We start from the raw sequence: 20,640 nt of genomic DNA, 5'->3' as shown, positions 1-20,640 counted from the left end.
AGTAGAGGCGCTGCAAGCAGTTTCGATTAAGTCGCTATCTAGCGAGAAATAGCAGTATTATTTTGAAAATAGTTGGAGTGTTATTGTGAAGTACTTTAGTAAAGGCCATTTTGCATTATTACATATTGGAGTTATTTATTCAACAGTTTAGTGATTCGCACTTAGCAGAAGGTTGCAAATAAGAGGATTTGCATTAAATTCGTTACAATAACAATGTCATACAAACACATTCCAGGGTTACCCTAGGTTAATTTTCCTACATGTGATTTTCCCTTATTTTGTCTCCAAAGCTCTCAGCTGAGTATGTAATGTTCACCCGAACTTAGCCTTCCTTACTTGCTATCTCTTGATATTAGTTTCGTTCCGCAACAGTCAGAAATATTCAGCATCAGTCAGTAAACAATCAGCAACTACCGAACAGGAGGAAGTATTTTCCTTGCACGGTTCTCTGTCGTGTCCCTGCAAAAATCATTGGATCATGTGGTCCACTTGTGTCATACTGGAGTACTCCATGGATTACATGCATGCGTGGAGTGCTCGCGATTTTTGCAGGGGTATTGAGAGGACTACAGAGACTAAATAAGGTATCAAGAAGAAGTAGCTACAAAATTATTTGCTTGCGAATTCTGAACAACTGTCAAACGAGTAGCTGTTGTGCGTTTACAAATCTAATTCTCATATGTATTTGAAAACAATGAAATGCTTTATGAATGTTTACTGTTGAAGAATTATTTAAGTAATGTTTGTTTTCAACATATTCGGTTAATGCAAACTGTCACTTTGGCAAAAATCTGATGATGGTAAAATAATAGTTAAATGCATATTAATTCCATGCGCATGTTAAGAAAAATGTATCAATCTGGTCCTTGTTTAAATTATAACCCCTAAAATATCGAGTATCTAATGATATCGAAATAAGATGATTTGATAATGGAAATATCACTAACATTTTGGTATATTCACAATTGACAAATCAGTCACGCCTTGTGTTAAGGGCTACTGCCATTTTCTACTACGAGCCCAACGAGCAGAAACGAAACATCAAAACCAAGAAGAGTTAAAGAAGGGGTGCCACAGGTTGGTGTCCTATCCCCACTTTTGTTTAACTTCTACATATCAAAGCCACCTTCGCCACCAGAAGGAGTCACTATCGTTTCCTACACCGATGACTGTACAATAATGGCCACAGACCCAGGCCCACAGATCGATGAGCTTTGCAACAGAATAAACGGCTACCTCCCTGATCTCTCCAGTTTTTTCGCCTCGCGAAACCTGGCATTATCACCGCCTAAATCCTCCGCGACCTTATTTACAACATGGACGTCCCAAATGTTGACCATTTTGAACATCCACGTCGATGGCACTACGCTACCGACTGTCCTACACCCCAAAATCTTGGGTGCAGCCGCAATTGTACCGAAAATCCAAAGCCGTAATAAAATCCTCTAATCTCTCGCTGGCAGTGCTTGGAGAAAAGACCGAGAAACGCTCATTACCACTTACAAAGCAATTGGCCAGCCGATTGCATGCTACGCATCCCCTATATGATCGCCAAGCCAAATAAATACTCACTGGAAGAAGTTACAGGCCTGCCAAAATACTGCTCTCAGAACCGCCACGGGCTGTCTTCTTATGTCCCCAGAACACCGCCTACATAATGAGCCGAGAATACTCCCCATCAGGGAGAGAAATGAGATGCTAACCAAACAGTTCCTGTTGAATACCCAGAAACTTGGGCATCCCAACAGACATGTGATTGATGAGCCAACACCGCCCAGGGACTTAAGGATTCATCTCCGTAAGCATTATGAGGAAATACGGCAGCTGAGAACTCAGCCGTATGAAGCCAAAAAACACAAGCTGGTCCTCAGTGAACTCCACAAACAGGCGTCGGACCTTTATGCCAGGAATTGCCCGGTGAATCCAGTACTCAAAGAACAGTACCCAAAACTAGCGGAGAGGGAAACGCGAGTCACTCTAGCTCAGCTTCGATCTGAATACTGTAACAGACTAAACTCTTACCTATCCAGAATCAACCCAGACATACAAAATATATGCCCTGCTTGCAATGTCTCCCCACATGACACTAACCATCTCTTTAATTGTAACGCTTCTAACACCCCTTTTTATTATGGTCCATCCACCCCTGTTGAAATTGCTAGTTTCCTTGGACTCCCGATAGAGTATATTGATGACAATTTGTGATCGGTCGCACCTATTGGATGGGGCGAAGCCCTGCTACAACAACAACAACATTTACGAGCCCAAAATACCTCTAAGTTTGTTTAGTAACTATGCTAATTGGAATAATCACAGATCGTCATAGGTACTCTGTCTCACCAGATTTAATGACGCAGTTTCTTGTGATTTACATACATTATTTGCACCAAAAAACTGCAATGTTGACATTTAAACAGAACACGTTTTCCGAAAAACTTTCACCGCTAAAAACATAATTTCATTAAAAACATCAAAAGTGATTTGTCCTCACATATGTAAAGTAATAGTAATAATTACGTTGAAGGCCCCGGCCTCCATTGAGGTAATGATGCTAATTTTAAGTAGATTAACAACTGATGAAAGTTACCGGTCGCATTGCATCAGCCAATTTCTGTTTCTCAATAAAGTAACAAGCCAATGCGTTATATCATGCCGCCGCATTGAAATACAAACGATTATAATGTATTACCAAGTGCAGATGGTTCCCAACTAATGGAAGGAGTACACTGTGATGATAGGTTAGGTGGTTAGATTAGAGTGGCCACCGGTGCGAGCACCAATACACTTAGGCCCAAAAGCTCCCATTGCGATACCACGTGGATCTCTCCCCTACTCAAACCAACAGGTCGATTCAAACAAATGTCAGGAACTTCTTAGGTTCCAACTAAGCCAGATCACAAAGATCGTCGAAGAAGGGAGATCCCAGAGATTCCTTCCTCTTGTGCCAAAGCGCAGGACAAACGCACAGATAATGCTTGACTGTTTCTATCTCCTCTTCGTCTTTGCAGCTCCTGCAGTAGTCATTATAACGAGCACCCAGCCGTTGTGCCTGCTTCCCGATTGCTATGTGGCGGTTTTAAGTCCAACCACCAGAGATATGTCCTCCCTTCTAAGAAGCAGGAGACTTCTTGTACCTCTCGAATCCCATTCAGGCCACACGAGCTTAGTGTGGTAGCAGGATATGAGATTGCTCCATCTGACACCCGCTTCCCTAAGGAAAATTCCTTTCCAAGTGAGCTTACAGGTAGCGAGCGGCATGCTCAATCCCTTCCAGGACGACGAAAGCGGAACAGATGTGCCCCTCTTGCAAGTTCGTCAGCCATCTCATTGCCCGGTATTTCCGAGTGCCCAGGCGCCCATACCAGACTGAGGGAAGTTTGCTCAGCGATCTCTTTAAGAGATTTGCGGCATTTCTCTACTGTCCTGAACTTACATGTGACCGATCCAAGCGCTTTTAATGCAGCCTGGCTGTCAGAGTAAATACAAATTTTATTATAGCCGTGAACAGCATTCCCCAGGTGATCAACGGCCACATTTATAGCAACCACCTCCGCCTGGAAGACGCTACAATAATCGGGTAGGCTAAAGGATATGTTCCACCCTAGTTGAGGTGCAACATAGACCCCACTGCCCACCTTTTTATCCAGTTTGGAGCCTTCAGTATAAATCTGCAGCCTATCGCTCAGGTCAGACGGCTCCTTCGACCTATAATCCCTAGCCGGGATAACAACCTCATACTTCATATCGAAAAATGCAGTCGGAGCGTAATAATCCGACGAAGGCGAATCAATTCTTAAGGATGGCTGCATGGCCAACCACATTATCTCTCCAGCCGGATAACTCCCGCAGTCGTAGAGCAGAAAAGGCCGCACATTCGTTGGCCATTAAATCTATTGGCAACACATTAAAAAGGGTATCAAGCGCCTCCGCAGTGGTGGTGCGTAGAGCGCCCGCCACGCAGACTAGAGCACTTATTTGTACCTTCTGGAATACTCGTAGGTTCGATTTTGTATCTAAGGTCGTCCACCAGACCAAAGCCCCGCATAGAAGGATTAGTCTAACCACAGCAGTGTAGAGCCAGAGGGTAATATCCGGTGATAGTGCCCATCTTCGTGCAACAGCTCCCCTACAGCTGTAGAGTGCCACCGTTGCTTTCTTCACACGTTCCTGAGCGTTTTCCCTCCAGGATAGTTTCCTATCCAAAATTACTCCTAGATATTTGGCAGAGTCCCTAAGCGTCAGGGTCGTACCCGCTAACACCGGTAGCTGCAACACATGAATCTTATATTTCCTAGTGAACAAAACCAGTTCAGTTTTGGCTGAATTGACCGATAGATCTTTACTCCTGGTCTAGTCCTCCACCAGTCCCAGCTTGGTTTGCACTAGATCGCATAGTGTCTGCGGAAACTTCCCGCTAACGAACAGCGCGAGGTCAAATATGCGATTACCTTGCTGCATCCGTCCTTCTCAAGAATAACCAAAAGCTCATTAAGTGTGGCAACCCATAGAAGTGGATAAAGCAGGAAGGCTATGAGTGTGAATTCATTGAACGCCAAGGATTTCTCGACCTAGGAGACAACTGCATGCAATGCTGTCTTCGTTGACTTCCCTTTCATATACGCATGCTGGGATGTAGACAACTCTCCGTCCAAGGACTCCATTAATGTGGAGTCCATTAACCTCACGAGTGTCTTCAGCTGGAAGGATGTCAGACATATCGGTCTGAAGTCTTTAGGGGTCGCGTGATCAGTCCTTCCAGCTTTTGGTATAAAGGTGACCCTTGAATCGTTCCAACCCCGTGGAATATGATTAAGAGCACAAACTTCTTTGAAGATGATATACAACCACAAAGAGCTCAGCTCGATTGTTTTCTGGAGTTGTACGGGGCCAATCCATCCGGCCCTGGTGCTTTGAAGGGCTTGAACGACATTATAGCCAATTTAACTTTAACCATAGTAATGAACTTCCCCTCAAACGGACACTATGATGATACACAGCAATAAGCAGACACTACGAAATGGTGGTGAAAATGGCATAGCCTGCAGCAGCGGCTACTTTTGCAAAGGCAGCCGAGTGGTCGTAAACTGTCTAAATGAAGATGAGATTATGTTAGGGAGACACTCACATCTATACTGAACCAACTGACATATACGGTAGAAAAGATCATGTACAAGTCTTATAACATTAGACGATCACCAAAAAAAAAAAGACCTGTGCCCGTATTAAGTTCTATGATCCGTGATCGGAACTAATTTTTCAAATCACAATAGCTCTGAAATGGTGGATCGAATTAACGACATATGTGAACTAGCAACAAATAGTACAAATAGAAATAGTTTGACAGTTGCATAGGTTAGGTTGAACTGGCCGGTCCATAAGGACTGAAAGAGTCCGAGGTGTTGCCAGAAGTTTATTTAAAGACCAAACTGAAAACCCCTATCAAAATCCGCGACCCATGTTATAAAATAACTCCGCCCTCTTGGCAAATAATAGAAGATTTCAAGGACCTATGTCACTTGCTGCTTCTAGATCTGAGAGCCGTATCACTCCTAATAGCAAATGTCGTTCGGAGTCGGCAAAAATGCGAGTTTGAAGAGAATGTCGACCTAGATTCTCTTCGGAGGTATATCGCGACTGATATTTTATATAGCAAAATGAATGCCGTGGTTATTTAAGGCAGTTGTTTTCGTTTTGTTCTTTGCTACAAGGTCTACAGACGGAATGTGCAGAACGGCATATAGTGCAGTCATCGGGGTTGTTGTCAGGGCTCCCGTTATACTAGGAATTGATAGCTGGTACACTCCATCTAATTTTACTTCTGGGTTAGGCTCGTTTTTGTGTGGCTGTCCACCAAACAAGGTCCCCATAGTATAGGAAAGGGCTTACAATCGCTGTTAATACCCAAATAGAGAGAGAGGGCGATACACCCCACGTTCAAGCCAGCATTCTTTTACATGCATAAAGTGCCGTGGAAGCCTTCTTCGCTGTCACCTCCACGTTACGTTAAGCTTCCACGGCAAATTACTTTCCTTGACCGTTGCATAGTTATCGTTTGAGTGAACATGGGTTATAGTCACTGATGATGTTATATAATATTTAAAAATCAATCTCAAAACAAAAAGAAATCAAAAAATAAATTAAATTAAATATTCAAATTTGTTATTGTTTGAGAAAAAATAAACATGTCAATGTTGTGCAGTTGATTTATGAAATTGAATTTGAATTTGAAATTTGTTTCATTGCGAAAAGACGTGTCAGCCACGGTTATACCCTGTAGGTGTTTTTATAAGACTACCTTTCGATTCCCCTCTACCTCTTCCCACCCTCCTCTATATCCCTATCCCTATCTATATCCCCTAGCCCCTTACCCTCTCCTGCTGCTATATTGTTGTTTTAGCGATAAAGACATTACCCGCAGGTGACATACCCAAATTATGGCACATAATTATAAAACTATATACCAAGAGGCGAAACACAAATAATATTTTCTTGCAAAATTATAAATATCCAACGAAGGTCGAATGGGACGATTTCTAGGCAATTCACAACTGAATAAATTTGACTCTTTATTCGATATTTTTTAATACTAACAGCAATGCACAAAACATATTTGTAATTTAACTGCCACATTCATTCGCTGTTGAACCTTTTTTCTTGTCTCAGGAGTTCAAAATTGGAAATCAAATTTTAGCTACATAAGGCAAACAAACAGCTTGTTTATTTTTCAGCGTAGAAATGCATTTTTTTTTTTTTTGTGAACAAATCCACATTCCTAACTGTTCGCACTAACCATGGACAGGACCACCGTATCCCCACGTACTTGAACACTAACTTTTTCTTTTTCTTCACAGCGCCGTCGAGAGAGGTCGTATTCTCGGAACCATGGAGGTCCGCCAGACTTAGTATCCTAGTTTTAATTTACACAACTTACCATGCCTTGGGACGGTTGCTGGCGCACTCACCGTGTTTTCAAGTTGCTCGCTGCAAGGGGGTCGGCATATTTAGGCCACCAGCACCACCAACGCAGATTTATTAATAATGTCATTATTTACCGGTTACGGCCTACCCCTACCGAGCTCTAACTGCGAAGGGGAAAAACTCGACGAAAGTTAGCTATCGGTAGGCGGGGCGGACTTTCTTTGATTTACACTTTTTTTGGAACGTTTCCGAGCCAGCAGCAAGCCCCAGGTGAACAAACCGACCACATATTTTTTCAATTTCGAATCCTAATTAATTTTATCAATTGCACAATTGTATACTAAATTTGAATTTTGCCAATTGTATTGTGTGTACAGGTATAAAGGAATCGAGATAGATATAGACTTCCATATATCAAAATCCTCAGGATCGAAAAAAAATTTGATTGAGCCATGTCCGTCCGCCCGTCCGTTAACACGATAACTTGAGTAAATTTTGACGTATCTTCATGAAATTTGGTATGTAGGTTCCTGAGCACTCATCTCAGATCGCTATTTAAAATGAACGATATCGGACTATAATCGAAAATTTCGAAAAACCGAAAAAGTGCGATAATTCATTACCAAAGACAGATAAAGCGATGAAGCTTGGTAGGTAAGTTGAACTTATGACGCAGAATAGGAAATTAGTAAAATTTTGGACAATGGGCGTGGCACCGCCCACTTTTAAAAGAAGTTAATTTAAAAATTTTGCAAGCTGTAATTTGGCAGTCGTTGAAGATATCATGATGAAATTTGGCAGGAACGTTACTCCTAGTACTATATGTACGCTTAATAAAAATTAGCAAAATCGGAGAAGGACCACGCCCACTTTTAAAAAAAAAATTTTTTAAAGTAAAATTTTTACAAAAAATTTAATATCTTTACACTATATAGGTAAATTATGTCAACATTCAACCCCAATAATGATATGGTGCAACAAAATACAAAGTAAAAGAAAATTTCAAAATGGGCGTGGCTCCGCCCTTTTTCATTTAATTTGTCTAGGATACTTTTAATGCCATAAGTCGAACAAAAATTTACCAATCCTTTTGAAATTTGGTAGGGGCATAGATTTTATGACGCTAACTGTTTTCTGTGAAAATGGGCGAAATCGGTTGAAGCCACGTCCAGTTTTTATACACAGTCGTCCGTCTGTCCTTCCGCATGGCCGTTAACACGACATATCTTTACTGAACTTAGTTCACGTACTTATCTGAACTCACTTTATCTTGGTATAAAAAAATTAACGAAATCCGACTATGATCACGCCCACTTTTTCGATATCGAATTTTACGAAAAATTAAAAAAATGCCATAATTCTATACCAAATACGAAAAAAGGGATGAAACATGGTAATTGGATTGGTATATTGACGCGAAATATAACTTTAGAAAAAACTTTGTAAAATGGTTGTGACACCTACCATATTAAGTAAAAGGAAATGAAAAAGTTCTGCAGGGCGAAATAAAAAACCCTTTAAAAGTTGGCAGGTATTACCTTTATAAATAAATTAGCGGTATCCAACAGATGATGTTCTGGGCCACCCTGGTCCACATTTTGGTCGATATCTGGAAAAAGCCTTCACATATACAACTACCACCACTCCCTTTTAAACTCTCATTAATACTATTAATTTGATACCAATATCGTACAAACACATTCTAGAGTCACCCCTAGTCCACCTTTATGGCGATATCTCGAAAAGGCGTCCACCCATAGAACTAAGCCCCACGCCCTTTTAAAATACTCATTAAAACCTTTCCTTTGATACCCATATCGTACAAAAAACATATTCTAGAGTCATCCCTGGTCCACCTTTACGGCGATATCTCGAAAAACCGACCACCTATAGAACAAAGGCCCACTCCCTTTTATAAATACTCATTAACACCTTTCATTTGATACCCATATCGTACAAAGAAAGGCTAGGGTCACGCCTGGTCCACCTTTATTGCGATACCTCGAAAAGGCGTCCACCTATAGAACTAAGGCCCACTTCCTTTTAAAATAGTCATTAACACCTTTCGTTTGATACCCATATTGAACAAACGCATTCTAGAGTCACCCCTGGTCCACCTTTATGGCGATAACTCGAAAAGGCGACCACCTATACAACTACCACCACTCCGTTGTAAAACCCTCATTAATACCTTTCTTTTGATACCCATATTGTACAAACAAATTCTAGAGTCACCCCTGGTCCACCTTTATGGCGATAACTCGAAAAGGCGACCACCTATACAACTACCACCACTCCGTTGTAAAACCCTCATTAATACCTTTCTTTTGATACCCATATTGTACAAACAAATTCTAGAGTCACCCCTGGTCCACCTTTATGGCGATATTTCGAAACGGCTTCCACCTATAGAACTAAGGCCCACTCCCTCCTAAAATACTCCTTAACACCTTTCGTTTGATACCCATATTGTACAAACGAATTCTAGAGTCACCCCTGGTCCACCTTTATGGCGATATCTCGAAAAGGCGACCACCTATACAACTACCACCACTCCGTTGTAAAACCCTCATTAACACCTTTCGTTTGATACCCATATTGTACAAACAAATTCTAGAGTCACCCCTGGTCCACCTTTATGGCGATATCTCGAAACGGCGTCCACCTATGGAACTAAGGATTACTCACTTTTAAAATACTCATTAACACCTTTTATATGATACCCATATCGTGCAAACAATTTCTAGAGTCAACCCTGATCCACCTTTAGGGCGATATCCCTAAATGGCGTCCACCTGTAGAACTATGGCCCACTCCCTCATAAAATACTCTTTAATGCCTTTCATTTGATACACATGTCATATAAACACATTCCAGGTTTTCCCTCGGTTCATTTTCCTACATGGTTATTTTCCCTTATGTTGTCACCATAACTCTCAACTGAGTATGTAATGTTCGGTTACACCCGAACTTAACCTTCCTTACTTGTTATACAGTGAATAAACCAGTACCGGGGCGACCGAGCTTTGCTTGGCAATCCCCAAGTATGCCGCATAACATACTTTGTTCTACATGTCATCAATAATCAAACTGTACTTTTACGTTGTCTCAGGTCCTCTAAACGGTGTACTCGTTGCTCATCCGTTTCACAACTTTGCCTTTGTGATGTACGCTCCCGCTGATCCTCAAGTCGTTGTTCTCGATCCGCGATACATTCGTGAGCTGTGAGCTGTAACTCACGCTGAGACAATTCCTCTAAACGTTATGTACGCTCCTCATCACTTTCGAAATTTAATCTTTCTAATGTGCGCTGCCGCTGATCCTCAAGCCATTGGTATCTCTCTTCGACATTTTTAGTGGCCCTGCGTATGGACGCACGTTAACGCAAATCCTCCAAACGCTGCCTGCGTTCCTCGAATGATTCGTTAGCTAACCGTTGCGCTTTGCGCAAACGGTTTTGCTCCCTGGCAACATAAACAGAATAAGATTTTTCTTCACTTACAGTTTTTGTCATATTTTCCAAGCATCTCGATTTTGCAGCACGTGTAGGACTTTGTGCTGACAACGTTTATCAAGTATCTTCATGCGCCGAATTATTAATTTCAAACATTCTTTTAGTTATACACTATGAAAGTCTCACAATTTTATTACGTTCCAAAAACTTGTAAATTTCACGAATGACAACTATCAGTTAGTTTAATTAAATGTCAACTTACTTCCCTAAGCGCCATCTGTTGGTAAGTAGTTAAATGATTAGATGGGTTTTTCAAATTGAACATATGCCTATAGTGTTCAAGGGTAGAAAATTACCATGGTGAGATATCTTTTTGCTATGGTGAGAAATCTTTCTAATAGTAATCTGTGACAAATTGCAATTATTCATTTCATATTTGCCAAAAATTTGCATTTAAATATATTTTGCTAGAATTTGCCACGGTGCCTTGATATTGAATTTAAATTTTATTAGCGTGTGTGAAATTAAGAAAATTAAGTCGAATCATGTGTAAGATTTTTTTACGAAGATTTTTAACTTTAATGTTCACCTTTAAAGCTTTAATAGAATATGTGTAAGTAGAGTACGATTTCGTCTAACTACCCCAACCCTAAATGACAACCCTACTCAAATATGTCCCTATTGTAATGCGGAGTAAAATAGCTTTCGTTTGATACCCATATCGGCATATCTCATGTAATTTTTTTTCGATTAGGTGGCAACCTTGTGTAACATTCTGAGTGGCAACACCTAGGTAGAAAGTCTTAAGGGGCCATTATTGATACTTAGCATTGACTTGACTTGATTTGGCGTAAACTTGGCAACTTAGCCACGATTATACTCCACTTATTGACTTAAATGTCAATTTGTATGACAAAATGTCAAAATGAAATGGAAACAAACAAATGGCATCTCAAAATGTAAACGTCACTTAGAACTTACACCGAAAATCAAAATTCAACAGACTTCTAAGTCAAGTTAAGTGTTGCTAAGTTTTGAGTAATCAGTAACATGCAATGTTTATTTAACACAACTGTAAATGACAGTTCTCAAGTCAAGTCAAGTCAAGTCTATGCAAAGTATCAGTAATTGGCCCTTTAGAAGGTGATACATTATCTTTGTGCCAAATTTCATTTAAATCGGTTGAGCCGTTCCCGTGATCGTTCGGCTATACAAACATACAAATATACAAGAATTGCTCGTTTAAAGTTATAAGATAATATTGTCGCTCGTTATTAATTCTACTTTTTTATTTCTTTTTATTTGCGTGCATCGCGCCCGATTACCCCGGGTGCCATATCCCCCCGCAACACACTACATTGTAGTGTATTTAAAACTTGTTATGCAAAATTATATTATAAAATATGCCTCAACAAAATATTGTAATTGTTTTCTTCATGTTTCCCACGTTTCCACAATTATGACGTATTTTACAATGCTAAGAATTTTTTGAAATGCATAAGTAATCTAGACTAATTCTTGATGACTAAGCCACCAGAAAAGATTCCCCCAAAACTTACTCGAGCACACACACAACCATGGCAAAGATTTGAAAAACTTATTCCCAAAAACAAAACGAAAATATATATTTAAGCCATTAAAAACATTTCAAATCATCTACAAATTATAATTCTTGTGCTACATGATAAAATCTTCATGTCAGCCCAGTCGTGATTTTTTACACGTAAACTTTGGCTTAATTTTATTCAAAGCGGAAAGCCACAAGCTCGTATTTATGTATATGTATCATAAAAAAATCTTCAAAACGAGTTTAGTATATCAAACCAAATCTTTCTTTAAATATCGTTAACATTAATATTTGTTTATATTAGACCGGGTCGAAAAAGAAAGTTTAAAAGTCCATCCCTGTTGTCGGCATCATACAAAATGTTTAGTACAATTTCCAAACACTTGTATTTCGAATATGTTTGCAAGAAGCATAAGAGGTCTGTTGGCTCATGGAGCGTCTTCAGCCAACAAACTTTGGAAGTCTTGATGGATACACTCTTTCCAGCGTTGCTTTGGTTGTCGAAAACCGACGACACAAGTATCGCAGAATAGGACAAGCCTTCAACCATCCAACTGATACCAGCTATAGGCACCCAGTGGGTTAGGGGGCTTAGAATATACCTGCGGTAGGTATGGCTGTCGTAAGAGGCGACTAATACATTGATTCAAGTGGTGTGTACCGCAACTTTTTCAAGAGATTGCTAGCGCAATATATAGCTTATCCAACCCAATTGTTAACCTCACCTACTCGTGGCGAATCCTGTTTCTTTCACAGCTGAGGCTCTCTCTAGTTCGACATGGATCTAGGGGGTGACAGGGTGGTATGGTCTAAAAGGTTTCATGCGGTGATACCAAATCGTTCCTGAGATGGTCGGGCTAGCACCTTATTGGCGCTTGTTACCGGAACGTACCGGCGCTGCATCCCGCAAAGGACCATCAACATCGATAACACTCCCCAAGGCCTTCGGGGAGTGTCCTTATCTCTACAACAATAACAACAACATACCAGCTATGGCATATCAAGATGCCTTCAAGATGGCTATGTATCAGAATCCTAGATAATTTTACGCGTGTTTTTTTAATTTCCAAAGCTGGCGATCCAAGCTATTTAGAAGCCACAGACTAAACGCCAATAAGGCGCTCTTTCACTATCTAAAATACGTAGGACATTAACTTGTCAATTGCAAGCAGATCAGCACGCACTCCGGAAGATTAATCGGTCTTTCTTGAGGTCGATAGCATTATAGAGAAATCTTCGATATACAAGGAGTATACCCTGGTAGATATTCCCACATTGACGGTGCCTTCACGAAACTGTGGTTGGATGACTTGACTCTATAGTCAGAAGTAGAATTGTTTAACGCAACGTTGGTTCCTGTTGCCTATGTACCCTATCCTTGGTGTGAAGAACGCAGGTATTCCACCTTAACTAACAATTGACACTCTAGTCTCACATAGACTGAATGTGTCCACAAAAATATGTGTTACGAGAATTTGTTTGACAACCAAACTGGAAACCCAAATTATGTGCAGGTACTTATGTTTTATAATAACTCCGTCCTTTTGGCTAAAACTCGAATTTTTCTAGGACTCAGCTTGATTGCTTCATCGTGATCTGGCTACTTTGCAGGCTCTAGTAGATAGCGCTTTGATTACGCTACCTTATTTATTCGGATGATGTATTGCTAGCCCCCCTCTCGGCAAAAACCGAAGTCCCAGCGTTAGCTCCCTTCAGTATCACCAAATAACTGGAGTCTTTTCCGTACTTCGCTTTAGCTTATTAACCTTTTCGTCTTTTCTCTTTTTCTTGATAGCTTGCCTCGTGGTTATGGGACAACGGCGTCTGTCCCCAGTCTCATAGAGGATGTTAAACAAAAAAAATCACTCAATTAAAAATTGGAAGGTGCTTGCATTGCATTGCAGGGCAGTCTAAGTACCACTTTTTACCTGTTGCCTTTACATCTGCCCGAACTGTTATTGGCCATAAAAAACGCTCTCAGATTGCAAGAAACCAACATTGCCTAACTTCGGGCACGCAACTATAGTAGATGATCCCTTGATGACCTTAAGACTGGCATGGACTACATCAAGTCAATTGTTGCCTTCCAGATAAGGAAGATCAGGTACGACTATCTGTCGTCAGTTGTTATATTTTATTTGAAGACAATCCGGGTTGAGCGTTTTGCCGTCTTTAGTGTAATTTTTCGTGCTCTGAGGATGACCCAGCGACAAACCGGTTTGTCTCTAAACCAAATTTTACAAGACAGACTGAATATTAAGTACCAATTGAGGAAGTAGTCTGAGGAGCGCTTAGACAGACGGCTCAAATATTGCAAGAGGGAGCTGTTTGTGGGCTTTACTCGAATAATCTGTAGGTAAGGTAATATTACTGACTTCCTGACTACTACTTTGTTTTCCAAGCCGGAGTCTATGCCATGGAAAGAGCAGCTCGATTGCTCCAGAATAGTGCTATCAAACTACTAACATGGCGATCTTTCTTGACAGCCGGATGCCTAAAAGACATTATAATCTAGTCGATAATTGTGCGAATGTATCGAGTCAATCTGGCGTTCATAGCTCATCTGAGCATAGCAATATCGAGCGGGACCAAATAGTAGTTAAGATAGCCAGAAAAGGCTCCGAAATGGACATAATCTGGCGGCAACTCTTTACGACGATATTGGCGATCTTATGACGAAAATCTGGATTTACACAACGAAGTTCACATGCACCAACTCAAGGAACGAACTTTCTTCTCAAACTTAACAAATCTTAAAAAAAAAAAATTACGAGCGCCATCACAAGACATTTTGCTATCCCACCGATGTAGGCTCTGTCTCGTCAGTTTATAGGAAAAAATTAAAAAGAAGCACGGCGCAAATTAAAACAGTGGCTTTGCCCCCTCCTCCGATTTAAATCGTGCAGTGTATTTTTTTAGGATACTAGCATGAAATCCTCGGGATATGATGTGATATGAAGACGTAGAACCTTCCAAGTCATACAACTCCGTCCTTGAGTGAAGAACCTGTGGCTTTGTTAAATGAACAGGATTCTCCACGGGTAGATGAGATTTACAATTGAGTTTGAGGAGCCATACCTTGCGCTGTGACGTGCTTGGAAGGGTTACGCTACCCAATTCCTTAAATCCCTTTGCAGAGGCTGTGAGAACCAAGAAAAAAGCAGAATATTCATCAGTATCTTTATCAGTGTCCAGGCACAAAACGACTCAGATTTCTGGGCGCACATTTTTCACGAACGTACATCTTTCATTTATGTTTCGTATGGGCCGCCCCAATCTAATGTGTATAAGCAAATATGTATTTACTGATATTTTACTTCGTTTATATTGGGTCGGTTGAATGTTTGTCCGCTTTTCATACAAATCTTGCAATCGATTTTTAAGTAATTTCTGATTGAACTACAAACGTGAAACTTTACACATAGGTTAGAACACCGTGACAATGCAACAAAAGGAAAAAAATTCGTTAGGTGGCGCACGGATCGAAATAATTAGATAGGAATTTAAAAATTTTCAAGCCAACTTTTAAGTAACTTCTCGATGAGCTAGACACTTGACATTTCAAACTTAATTCAGAGGTCGATGAGATATTTAGACGAAACGGAGGGAATCTGGGATTTATTTTTATGTAATTTTTAATTGAGCTACAACTGTAAAACTTCACAGATAGGATAAGACGCCGAGAAAATTTAAGAAAAGGAGAAAAAATCCGTTAGCTGACGCTTTGATCGAAATATTTAGATAAGAATTTGGAAATTTGGTGTTTTGAGATCGATTTTAAAGTAACTTATCATTGAGCTACAAACATGCAACCTCAGAGACAGGTTAAGACACCGCGACAAAGGAACAAAAGGAGAAAACTATTCCGTTAGGTAAAAAATTAGAAATAATTTGGAAATTTGAAACCGGGTTTTAAGTAACTCCTCGTTGAGCTAGAGACTTAAAATTTCAAACTTAATTCAGAGGTCGATGACAGCCGATGACACGATACAAAAAGTTCGCTAGGGGACGCACGGATATTTAGAAAAATCAAACAGAACGCAGGAAATTTTGGGATTGATTTTTATGTAAGTTCTCATTGAGCTACAAGCGTTAAACTTAACAGATAGGTCAAGACACCGAAAAAATTTAAGAAAAGGAGAAAATAAAATTCGAATAAAAGAATTTTAAGCACTTCATCAGCGAAAAATGTCTCCTTATATAAAGACATATTCTTGCTAAACTTTGATTTTTAAATTTTGACACAGAAATTGCAAAAATATAAAGGTGGAGTGCACATTACTTGGATTGGAAAATTGGTAGGAAAGGAGATATTATTAGTCAATCAATTGTCTCCATCTTCATATTTTTACTTCTCATAAATATTTTTGCAATTTCTATGTCAAAATTTAAAAATCAAAGTTTAGCAAGAATATGTCTTTATATAAGGAGACATTTTTCGCTTATTTTTGTCCATTTATATAAAGGAAGTGCTTAAAAATTTTTTATTTTTACATTAGCAAATTTATTTACATTAAAAGGCACGCCACGAGCTCATGCACAGATGCTCTCCTATAAATGGAAACAGCGATCTGAGTTTCGATTATTTCGTTATTCAAAGTCAGCCCCAACAGATCGCTAAAAGTAACTGAATTGTTAAGAAAATCTCTCCGCGAGATTAAATAATCTACAAATTAAAAAAAAAAGTATTAGCTTAAATAATTTTAAGAAAAAGTGCAGCTGTTTAAATAATTTCATAACCAATGAGAAACAAATTTGTGTGTCAATGAATGACCGCGCAGATACGAAAGCCAAACTACTTAACAATTTAAGGTTAGTTTTAAAACTTTAATAGTCTCTTTGTTCCAACAGTACTAATCCACACAATTTTCATTATTCTCGTTTTAGTCTCTCTAAACATTTATCATCCAAACAAGGAGCATCGCGCACAACCAGTTGCGGTAATCGTCTAGAATTTGCCTTACTTACGCTACGCCAGAACGTTCCTTGAATCACACGCCCCCACAACTAATATCTCCTGACTGAAAAGTGACTATCAAGCGCAATTCAATCTTCTTTTTTTTTAATTACTTACTAAATTATTTAAGAAAGAAATTACAAACAAATAAACAAACAAACAAAAATGGGTCAAAAGGATCGCTCAGCTGCTAAGGCCTCCAACGCCAAAGATGTAAGCCCTATGCGCAATATGGAGATCAACAAGCAAGCGTTTAGCTCAACTTCTGCAACCATCTTTGGTGAAAGGCTTAGCGCGTCGGCAACAACATCGGCGAGCAGCTACAATAATGGCGATAAATTTAAATACAATAATATGGTGAATAATCAACGTGAACAATTTAATAGTCTCCATTTCTGTTAAGGGGAATTTATGCTGGAGAGGAGTATTGTAGGTGCTGTGAACTGTCCAGTTGGCGATCGCGCCTGGCCAGGGAACAAAGACAATACGAACATAGCAGCAGCAAAATTGGCAAAATAGTTCGCCCAGAATAGACAAAGAAGCTGAAAGGTGTTTGTAGCAGTAGTTCTTTTAATTTTAATTGCAAATTTATATAATTGTGAATAAATTCATTATGGAACTTAAAAACAAAATCATTGACGGATAATGGTTGTAAAAACCCCTTTTGCAGATAACTGGGCATTTACACTCATACCCATCTCACTATCATTAAATTAGTAGAACCATAGCTCTATAGTTTTAGTCATATTGAGCTTAAAGCTCTACACAAGCTATACTTTATTAAGCTGGGTTATATGAGTGGCCAAAATAAAGTTGGGCATTAGCGAGTATCAAAAATATATTATTTTGCCCTTCTTAGAAATTTTTTAACTTCTTAAGTTAAAGGGAATGCATCAAAATAGTAAAAGGAAATTGGTTCTTTTAAGAAAAAACACTTATTTGTACAAATTTGTGCTAAAATATGTACATTCTACCACAATATTCTTTATTTTAAATCGAAAAGTATATCATAAGCAACGGAAGAGCTCTTGGTATATTGCATGCAGCCATCCAGAAATTACGCAAGGATATCTTAAGAAGGCTTAAAGAGATTTTGGCATATGACGAAAGACGAATTCAACTCGAATTGGTCACCAGAAAATTGCTTTACTGAATGGAAACAGGCAACTCCGGCGGATTTGTGTTATCCCACCGTCTTCTTCTTATTATGCTCCTCTGTTGATGTTGCTATGGCACCAATTCATTACTCATTTCGGTAAATACCACGTGAAATGCAATACTGTGCAATTGTTTATATTTTATTTCTTAATTTCAAACAAATTCTCAACAATAATTCAACTTTCCAATTTTCTAAACAAAATAAGAAATGCGTAACGAAATTTCAATTCACAAAACAGCTGACTTCGAAAATTCGAAATTCCTATTCCCAAATTATTGTTCTTCCTAGGAGAAAATAATTGGAGGAATTTTGCCGAGAGAATAAAATCCCGAGGGAATATTTAGAATTGGGCTGAATAACAAAAATTAAGTCATACAAATTGTTATTTTGTGATCGTGCTCCCCCCACCGCATTTAGCTCAAGAGCAACGGCTTTCCCACTGCGGCTCAGGAAGACACTATTGGGACCGCTAAAAATCCACATTGCCACCTTTATTGGCCTTCATAATTTCCACCAGTTTCACATTCTGATTTTTTGAAAATTTTCCACTTCTGGTTTTTTTCTATGAAATAAAAAATTAATTAGAAAATAAACAAGTCATGTTGTCTAAGTTCGGGTGTACTCGAGCATTATAAACTCAGCGTGAGCTTCAATTGCACATTTCATTTCAGACAAATTACTTTTCTACATAACACGTGGCACCGCCCGTTAAAAAAAAAAGTAAAATTCTATTGATATAAAGCTCTTTTTTGCAACGATATAGCTTATTTTATTCGACCACGACCCTTTTAAAATTCTTTGATATAAAATTGGGCGTGGTCCTTAACCGATTTCGTTAATTTTTCTCCAAAACATTCCTTATAGGAAAGGCAACCTCTCTGCCGAATTTTGTTACGATAGGTTTAACAATTTTTGATTTATGATTAATTATATTTGTAAAATTGATTTTATCACAAGTGGGCGGTGCCACGCCCATTTTAACAAAATTTTTAAAATTTTTATCAAGGGACTCAATATCAGTCGGCACGTCAAATGTTAACATTATAGGTGTATTATTTACTAAATAATGAGATTTTTGTGTTTTCCAAAATGTTATATATATAAAAAGTGGGCGTGGTTATCATCCGATTCCACTCATTTTCAATACCACACACATTCTATTGTGGGTCCAGATAAGCTCGTGTACCAAATTTGGTGAAGATATCTCAATATTAACTCAAGTTATCGTGTTAACGGACAGACGGATGGACGGACATGGCTCAATAAAATTTTTGGTCGGTACTGATGATTTTGATATGTGGACGTCTATATCTATCCCGATTCCTTTATACCTGCACAACCAACCGTTATCCAATCAAAGTTATAATACCCTGTTTACAAGTACAGCTGGGCCAAGCTGAAATTACCTTATGAACACGCAATGTATTCAAATCTGACCTTTGGCAACTAGGCGACACACCTTAACGGTTTTTTATTGGGACCTAAACTTATCTTTACTGTATATACAATTAAAGCAAAACAGCCGACTTACTGAACCCATTAACATGGATGTTTACTTAAATTATTTTATTCTTCAATAGGTCCATATATTACCTAAACTTCTTGCCGTGCAACAGTTTATTCTCAGAATAAAGGGCCAATTAGTGGTGACTTATAACCAGATAAAACAGCTGATCAAACCTACCTAAATTTTAATATATAAAAAATAAACTAGGGATTTTGATGTTGGGTTTTTGCAATGATGTAGCAAATGCCTCGCCCTATATTTTGGTAGGGTATTGTTAAACAATATGCTATGCAACTTTGCAATGGAATGATGCTAGATCATTTGCACAAAATCCTGAACTCCTCAATATATTTGTAGCGTAGTGTAATGATATTCATTTGAACCGTTTGGATATCAAAAGCATTAAACTGAAAAACAGATTTCAATGCAAAGTTAATATGCATTTAAACCTAAACAGAAACAAGTAAGGAAGTCTAAATTCGGTTGAAACCGATCATTACATGCCCAGCTGTACACTTGAAATGCTGTTGTTGCTTGTTTTGTGTGCTTAATAGTGTTACAAGGCTGCGCATAAATACATATACATATGGTTCTATTCAGAACTAATTTTTCTTCGAGTTATGGGACGGTGCCACGCCCATTTTTTTTAATTTGAAGTTTTTCGTATTTACTGTTATAAATCCACTTGGGAAATGAAATACCATTGATATTGTTACGAATATTAGCAAACCTAAGGGTGCTGCTATCTCTAAGCCGATGCTAAGCAGTGACGTGAATTCACATCAATAATTCAATCATTATGTATCTACATAAACGAAACAATAATTGCGTCTACACATATGTACCATGTACGTATACGAGCAGCGGAGAATCAATGCACAAACACATGCATATATCTGAGAAACTCCTGAAAGTATGCAATGAGAGAAGCTATAAAATCGTGCAATTGTAGTTACAGCTGAGAAGTTTGAGAGCTGATGGCAAATAGTAGATTCTGGAAATGGAAGCGCCTAGAAGATGCGAACGTTGAAATCAGAGAGTATAAAAGGCAGCAAATGTAGAGGCGCTGGAATTCAGT

General features: G+C 38.9%; 1 protein-coding gene across 1 annotated transcript; it reads left to right on the top strand.

Moving 5' to 3' along the window:
- Nucleotides 1-16,507: 16,507 nt before the first annotated feature.
- Nucleotides 16,508-17,266, top strand: LOC137242622 (uncharacterized). The gene is made up of 3 exons (XM_067769894.1): nt 16,508-16,751; nt 16,827-16,967; nt 17,027-17,266. The coding sequence occupies exons 1-2, from the start codon at nt 16,705-16,707 to the stop codon at nt 16,927-16,929; spliced, it is 150 nt and encodes a 49-aa protein (XP_067625995.1). The 5' UTR covers nt 16,508-16,704; the 3' UTR covers nt 16,930-16,967; nt 17,027-17,266.
- The last annotated feature ends 3,374 nt before the right edge of the window (nt 17,267-20,640 follow it).

The sequence above is a fragment of the Eurosta solidaginis genome, chromosome 2, assembly GCF_040869045.1.
Source record: "Eurosta solidaginis isolate ZX-2024a chromosome 2, ASM4086904v1, whole genome shotgun sequence".
NCBI classification, from domain to species: Eukaryota; Metazoa; Arthropoda; class Insecta; order Diptera; family Tephritidae; genus Eurosta; species Eurosta solidaginis.
The sequence above is the reverse complement of the archived record's forward strand: the minus strand, read 5'-3'. Positions and strand labels throughout refer to the sequence as shown.